Source organism: Pteropus alecto, unplaced genomic scaffold, assembly GCF_000325575.1.
Source record: "Pteropus alecto unplaced genomic scaffold, ASM32557v1 scaffold110, whole genome shotgun sequence".
NCBI lineage: Eukaryota > Metazoa > Chordata > Mammalia > Chiroptera > Pteropodidae > Pteropus > Pteropus alecto.
The window spans coordinates 4,414,135-4,421,669 of record NW_006431920.1 but is presented as its reverse complement, the minus strand read 5'-3'; the positions used below and the strand labels follow the sequence as shown (position 1 = coordinate 4,421,669).

Sequence of the window (7,535 nt, the reverse complement as noted above, 5' to 3'; positions counted from 1 at the left end):
ATCACAAGACTCTTTTGAAATGTGTTCTGCATATAAGAACACATCCCTAATTAAAGTTTAGCAAGAAAAATATTTCTTATAAACAAAGTTTTAATTGAGTTTTTCTTCTCTCAATTATTTTTAAGTGCATTGAGACGAAGCACTAAAATGAGTATCACTTATGAGAAATTTTTTTTTGGTTTTCTCTAAAATGACACTTTTTTAAAATGAGGAAGGAAAGTTTCCTAAAAATCTTTTCCAATAAGCCTTTTGATTTTTAGGATCAGACAACTGAATTTCTAGCAAAATAGGAAACATACCTTTGCTATTCAGAAAACTACTGAATAAACTGGTATGGCATCTAAACTCTTCTAGAAAATATTAATGCCAAATGTCAAACTGCTGCCTTGGGATAATACTGATATAAAATATAAAAATATTTTAAGTTGGAAAAACAGGATGCTCCTACAAGAACCAGTAAGAGGAACGTATAATTCAAATTGTGGGTTGTCTTTGTTTCGGTTAAAGATAGTGCCATGTCTTCCTGGTGGGATGACCATGACTTAAATGAATCTTCTTACCTTAGTTTAATTAAGTCGGCCCTTAATTTTCTCCCAAGTGCATAATGATAGCTCTGTCACTTCCCTGTATGAGATGCTGTTATGTGTGTGGAAAGAGACTCCACAGTGTGTTGCTAGGCGGCTCTGCAGGCTCTGCTGTGGAGGGGAGCGAGGTGCTTTGTATGAGCCGTGTGCCCGCCAGAGGAAGCCCCAGGTGGCTTCAGTCCCATTAGCACGCACACACCAAAGACAGGCTGGACCCCGACTGGGGAAAAGCAGTCTGTTTGGAAGTTCACTGCGATGGGGAGTCAATTTTTGTGAATCACTGCCTTAATATTCATTAATAGCTTTTAGGCTCTTAATCCCTGATTGAATATATTTTTTCCCTAATTGCTACTTTTTAAAAGGGCTGCCGAAGTGGGCATTTCTATTCTCCGAAAAATGCAGAAGAGAACATAATGTTTCACGTGCATCTGTGATGTGTTTATGCTAATGCCACGTCTCTGGAATACCCGAGACTGTGATCCTTTCTGACACGATGATTTATTCTGTTTTGAAAAGAACTGTTAACTCTGGCTGTGTGGATTTCTTTTCTTTCTTCTTTTTTAAATCTCCTTGGGTCATGGTTTTACAATTATTTAAAGTGCATGGAAAAATAGATTACAGAGGAAATCATTTTGAAATGTTGGAAATCTCTACTTTCTAGTCTCCTTGGTTGGCCTATTTAGTGTTTCCTGTAAAATCCATCCAGAAGCCCAACGTATGACCGAGCAATTGACTTCAATTGTTTGAGGTGCTATTGACCAATGAATGGAGTTTTCAGTAATGTAATCTGTAATCTGGCCTTATTCATCTATTTGCCTTCCTGTGAATTAGCATATTTTTAAATAAAGCCAGCTCTTCCACCATCCTCAATAAAATAAGAATATATGGGTTTCATCTAGATCGGTAGGTCCAAACGAATCCATACGTGTAGCATTTGCTCATCCTGTCCAACATAGAGGAAAAGGTTACAGTACTGTGGGAGGAACCACATTGAAACAGAAGGAACAGCTGTAACCGGAATCCGAAACGAGCACCATTAAATCTTGTAGCACAGCCGAGGACGCCTCAGCCCCCTAGGAAGCTTCTCTTGGCGACACGTGGGCAAGTTGTGGGTTCTCTAGCTCATCTTCACGCAGACCTGGCACCTGCTGATTTTCTGGCGCTGAGCCTGGCTTTCTTTTAAGGTGTCTGGTGACGGCGCCGCAGAAAACTGCAATTGTGGCTTCACTGCTGTCAGCCAGAAGCTGTACTCATTTGCAAAGAAATGGCAAGTTCCTTGCCGACCTTGGCATTCGAGGAACGGGGCTGCTCTGAAGTCCTCCAGGCAGCTGCCAGGTGACATGAGGGCCTGCCCTCCTCCTTGGTCCCCAGCTCCTGTGTGCTACCAGGACAACAAGAGAGAGTTAAGGCTCAGACCTGCACGGGCAACCCCAGACCCAATCGGCAACACAACAAAGTCTGGGCCTGACTGTCACTTCCCCAAGATTATTCCACGAAGAACAGACTACACTCTGCTGAGGCCGGGAGAAGCGAGAGCCGAGCAGGGTGGGCACACACGCTTCAACCACTCTCGCCGACGGCTCAAGCAATTCTATCTTCTAAGTTCAACCGGAGTAATAAAAAAACCTAACTGACAATGAGAAAGAGGAAAGGCCCTGCATCTCAACGGGCTGCGGTTTGCTGTGGCCTTTACGACCTCATGTCCTACTGCTGTCTATCTGCACGGAGGCCACAGAATCACCGTCCAGTCCAGAGGGAAGGGGCAGAGAGGTGGGTGAGAGTGGCGGGGGTGCAGGGGCTCACCATCAGGAAGGAGTAGCCAATCCAGAGGCTCCTCCAGGCCTGTGGACATGGGGGTATGGACTGGTCCTGGCTGTGTACTGCCACCGCCTGAGCCGGGGCCTCGCACACGGCACAGCGGCTGATGTACGGGCGGATGTCCTCCTCCGAGAGCGGCATCATGGGCAGGGGCGCGGCGCTGGCCAGCCAGTAGGATCTGTCGTTTCTCCGGGCATAGTGGCACACTTGGTGGATGTTGCAGTAGGCGAAGGGCAGAGTGCTAAACACGGGGAGGCAAGACCCCGCCAGACCTTGGGAAGGGAAAAGAGACAACGTGGCAGGTGAGCAGCCTGTCGTGACGGGCCCAGAGAGCTTCCTGCGTGTGCCACCTGCAGACGCACACTCTGCAGACACACGCTCTGGACTAGGAAGGCCCCTCCTGAAGTCTCCTCCATGGTGCTGGAAGCTGAGTATGTGCCTGACCATCTCTGCCACCTCCCTGGTCCTGCGACCAGCCCTCGTTCCCTCATGCATTCATCACTCATGAGCCACCGATCAGCCAGGTGCAGGAGGTGGCGCGCTGAGCACGCCTGTCTGTCTTCTGTCAGGTCACGGCCGGGCCTGGTGGGGAAGCTAGAGGAGCAAACAGGCCACGAAAACACAGCGTGACGAGCCCTGTGTGAATGAGGAGTGCGGGGCCCTGGGACCTAAGGGAGGGATGACCAACGGAAGCGATGCGAAGCTAGGGCCTGAAATATGAACGAAATTTGGCCAGCTTTGGAGATAGCGGAGACTATTCAAAGAAGAGACAGCAGTAAAGAGGGCCAGAGACAATAAGGCAGCGTGGAGCACAAAGAACTCAGAGAAATTGAGTGGGGGTTCGGTGCGGGAGGAGACCTGTGTGTCTCAAGGGCGTCCAGATATCACTCAGACCAGAGGATGCGAGCTTTGTCAATCTTATTAAGGAGTTTGGATTTTTATCCCAAGAGCTCTGCAGAGCTTTGCCATGTCCTGTGGCTGGGCCGGGGTGGAGAAGCCAGACTGGCAGGGCAGAGACCAGGCCGGAAAGAGACTGATGGCAGAAGGGAGGGTGAAGAGAGGTAAACAGAGTCAAGATATGAAATGTTGCTTCTTCATTTCCCCCAGCCCTCTCGCGTGGGAAAGGCCATGGCTGAACCCAGGGAGACATATAAGCAGCTGCCGCCCCGGGCCTGTGCCCTTCAGCCATCCTTACTGACAGAGGGGATCGTGACCCTGTGAGAGCAGTGACGAAACTCACCTCACCGTCAGCCATCCCTGTTGGTATATCCTTCTGTGCCCCCCACCCAATCATCATTACCTTAGAAAGATGGCACTTAAACTCTTGGCTTAAAATCAGTCTTACAAATCTACTGTTGAAAATTGACAAGGAGTACCTAGGACGACTCAAAATAAAGTTCTGTAATTTAGAACGAAATTGGAGTAGGGTGGGGAGCTGGTGCTGGCTAATGCCAGCTAATGCCACATCCTAATCATCAAGGTGCTGCTGATGCACCGTTTACATATAAACACAGGCACTAACCATGTCCTGATTAAATCATTCACATTTGCAAATAAAAAAAATGCCTTTTATATCAGAGTTACGTTTCCCATAGAATCACTGAGAATCATTCTTTAAAAGTAAATAGCCAGATAATAATAAAGGCAGCCAGCATGAGCCTGTGAGGTACCTCACGGGCTTAATAGAATTCGTATGGTGGTTTAAAAAGAAAGAAATCCCCTGAAAGACGAGTGATCATTTAAGACGTTCGTGAATCCATAAAATCAACCCAGAAGTTCCACCCTTCGGCAGTGGATGTGGGCGCCTGGCCACGTGCCCGGTACGTACCGAGATCCTGGTTGTGGGCTTTCTCCTGTCCTTCCAGATATAACAGACTGTAGCCGGTCCAGAGCCGGGGCATGCCCACGGGGCAGATGGGCTCTCCGTCCGTCTGGCTGTGGAGAACCAGGAGGAAGCCGCTGAGGTATCCGGGGCCAAACCCTTTGGGCCCAGGATCCCCGACGGGCCCGGGAGGGCCTGAAGGAACAAAGGAAAAAAAAAAAAAATGAAGGCAGTTTAGGGCTTTCGGCTTAACACGCATTTCTGAGCATGTCTGTTCCGCTGCGCTGCGAAGCCCTCGGGCACGGGGGGCAGAGCACTCACGGTCCACCCCCGGAAAGACCCCTCACACCACGGCGATCCTTACAGGGAGCTCGTTCGGCAAAGATTTGCTCCAAGCCACGTCCAGGTGGTGGGGCTACGTTAGCGTAAATACAGAAGAGAGACAGAAGCCCCTGCCCTCCGAGAGTGCATGCCAAACGATGAGCAGAGGAAAAGGAAAAGGTAAAGTGTGAAATACGCTAGACACTGACAGGCGCTGAGAAGGTACGAGCTGGACAGGGCGATGACCCGCCCCGTGAGCGATGGGCCAGCCGGGACCGGGACCGGGACCCTGCCCGTCCCAAACGGGGATTCTCAAAGTTGCTGTTTCTTACATGTCCCGGACCTGGGGCCCGGTCCTGGCAAACTGTCAAACTGTCAGTGCCACTGAAGAAGCACAGCGGCTTGGGATCTACGTGTATGACCTCGGATCTCTGCGGCGGTGGGGAGGTGGAAGGAAGGTCTGGTTCTAGAATTCTTGTTGGCAGGTGGGAACCGATCAGGTCTGCAGAATGCGGGCAGGGTCTGTCTCTGGAAGAAGGCCTGGGACTAATTCTAATTGCCAAGAGCAAAAGGTGAAGTTTGACTTTGAAACTAAAAGGTTTGTTTGTTTTTTGTTTTTTGTTTTTAACTTGTTTCTGGAAGCTAGGGGGTCTCTCCCCATCACACCGTAAACCAGAGGTTACGAAGTGGCAGCTGGTGGACTGAATCGGGCTTCCTGTGTTTCGTTTGACCTGTCAGGATTTCATAAGTCAAGGTCTTGGACTTGAAGAGCAGAGCGCAGGGAACACCGGGCCCTCATTTCTATGGACCGGCAGAAGCGGAGCCGCAGGCTGCGGGCTCCGTTCTGCTGCGGACCCGCCCGGCCCTCCTCACCCTTCTCATTGGCAGCCAGGCGTTGCCGGCCCTCCTGGAAGCTGACCGTCTTGGAGTCTCTGGGTCCCCGCTGCCTGACTCATTGCCAGTGCCTCGTATTCCAAATTTCTATTCTAAAAAATCTTCTCTCTCTCCTCACCCAATGCCCGCTGCCACATTTTTTTTTTCTCAAGAAAGAGCCTTGCATGCCATACGATTTTATCAATGGCTGTACCATAAGATGAGGTGAACTCAGAAAACCAGAGGCCAAGTGAACTGACCAGTGTAGAGGCGGATTCATCCCCAAGGGCTTCAGCACAGCCTGTCAGAGGTGGGCACACGGAAAAGGCCAGGCTCCCCGAGGAAAAGCGAACAGCCGAGATGGCTGAGCCTGTCATGGTCACGTGCGGAGGTTTAGGAAAATACTGAACTGGAGAGCGAGCCTTGACTCGCGATGATGATGATCAGTTAGAACACGGGTTTTACCTCCTGTCCTGTTCTTGTTGCTTCTGTCTCCCTAATACCTGGTGAGTTGGTGTCTAAGGCAAGCGCTTTTAAAAGGATCCACTGGGAAAGCTGCTTGAGAGGCCGGTGATCTTGTGTATCATTCTCAGATCTGCCGTGTCAAAGACAAGAAGCCGAAACTCTTTACCTGGGGCTCCAGGGCAGCCGGCTTCTCCCATGTCGCCTTTGTGTCCCGGAGGCCCAGGAGACCCTGGCATGCCATCCTGGCCCCTCCTGCCATCCGGCCCGGCCTCTCCTTTGCACCCTGCATGAAAGTCCACGATGACAGTGGTGAGAACAGAGTGACGCCTCTGGCGGGTAGCTTCATGGCATGTACACCTTGTGCCACTGGGGCTTCCCACCTGGACGGTAGCGACCAGCTCATTTCGCGCTCCCAGCTACGAGAAGTTGGGATGATATGACCTCCACTTGGCACTAGGGTAATGGAGGCCCTGAGAGGTCAAGTGACTTGCTATTTAAGGCCGATGAGCCAGTAATGGGCAGAGCCAGGATGTGAAGCCAGACCAGGGAAGTACTGAAAGCTTTTACATGTTCTTCATATTCTTATATATTTGATCTTGTTTTTTTTTATCATGTTGAACACGTATTGCTTTTATCATTAAATATTACCCTTAATAATGATTTTTTTTTTAAGAGCCCGAAGGGAGAAATGAATAAAATTTAATAGACTTCAGCTGGGGATCACATTAAATTTGAATCGAAAGCAGCAATATTTTTAAGGTTTTTTTTTTTTTTTTTTTTAAATTTAGTGTTTATAAGGTGCTAGGTACCACGCCAGTCCCTTTATGGGGATTATCCAATTGGGTCTTCCCATATGACTACGTGCTCTCATATGCCAGGCTACCAGTGGGGACACTGGTGAGGCTCAGAAAGGCCATGGAGCCTGTCACGGGTGAAGAGGAAACAGTCCCAGGCAGGCCAAGCGCAGAGGCTGTGCCACCAGCCACCAGCCACCAGCCCCTGCGTGGTGACAAGACACAGAGCTCAGGAAAACTCCTTGAAAGATGTAAGCTGGGGAACTTGGCAGCAGTCGCTCTGGTACTCGAAGGGTCCTTTAAGCGTCTGCTTACTTTTGGTCAATACATCAATTCATTAGCCTCACTCTCTCTGGCTCAGAGTAGCAGATATTGTCCTTGCCTGTGGGGGAGTTTGTTGCCATGAGCCCTAATTGCCTCTCAAGGCTTCTAGTCTCTAGTTTCCTCCCTCTCCTCTCTCCTTCCTTCCCCTCCCCTCCCTCCCTCCCTCCCTCTCTCACTATCTCTGCCACAAATTAGCCTAAAGTCAACCTGATTAAGTCAGAGGGCTCAGTTAAGTAGCTTTCACTCTTTTTTTCACCCTTAGACTTGTTCTTCAAAGGACTGGGAGCCACCTGAGGGTTGAGAGCAGGGAGCTGCCATACTCCGGTGATCAGGTAGCTATGTCACTTGGCTTCCCTCTCACACGGGTCCCCCTCTTCTGAAATGCATGCCCCACGGAACCTCACTCACTGTTTTTAAAATGTGTTCCAATATGGCCCACCGGACTTCTCTCAAAAACCTCCCTCACAAACCTCCCTCTCCTGTCCCCACAACAAGCAGTCCCTCCCCCACGCCCTATATGCTGATGACCTGTGT

At 49.9% G+C, this 7,535-nt stretch overlaps 1 protein-coding gene across 1 annotated transcript in view; it reads right to left on the bottom strand.

The window, feature by feature from the left end:
- Positions 1-391: 391 nt before the first annotated feature.
- Positions 392-7,535, bottom strand: part of COL4A4 (collagen type IV alpha 4 chain) — a 97,274-nt gene continuing 90,130 nt past the window's right edge. Inside the window, exons 44-47 of the mRNA XM_006906781.2 lie at positions 6,050-6,166; positions 4,231-4,419; positions 2,388-2,674; positions 392-1,965 (exon numbers count right to left, since the gene is read on the bottom strand). Of these exons, the coding sequence (XP_006906843.1) occupies positions 1,702-1,965; positions 2,388-2,674; positions 4,231-4,419; positions 6,050-6,166 (857 nt within the window). The 3' untranslated portion in view covers positions 392-1,701. The remainder of the gene's footprint in view (positions 1,966-2,387; positions 2,675-4,230; positions 4,420-6,049; positions 6,167-7,535) is intronic.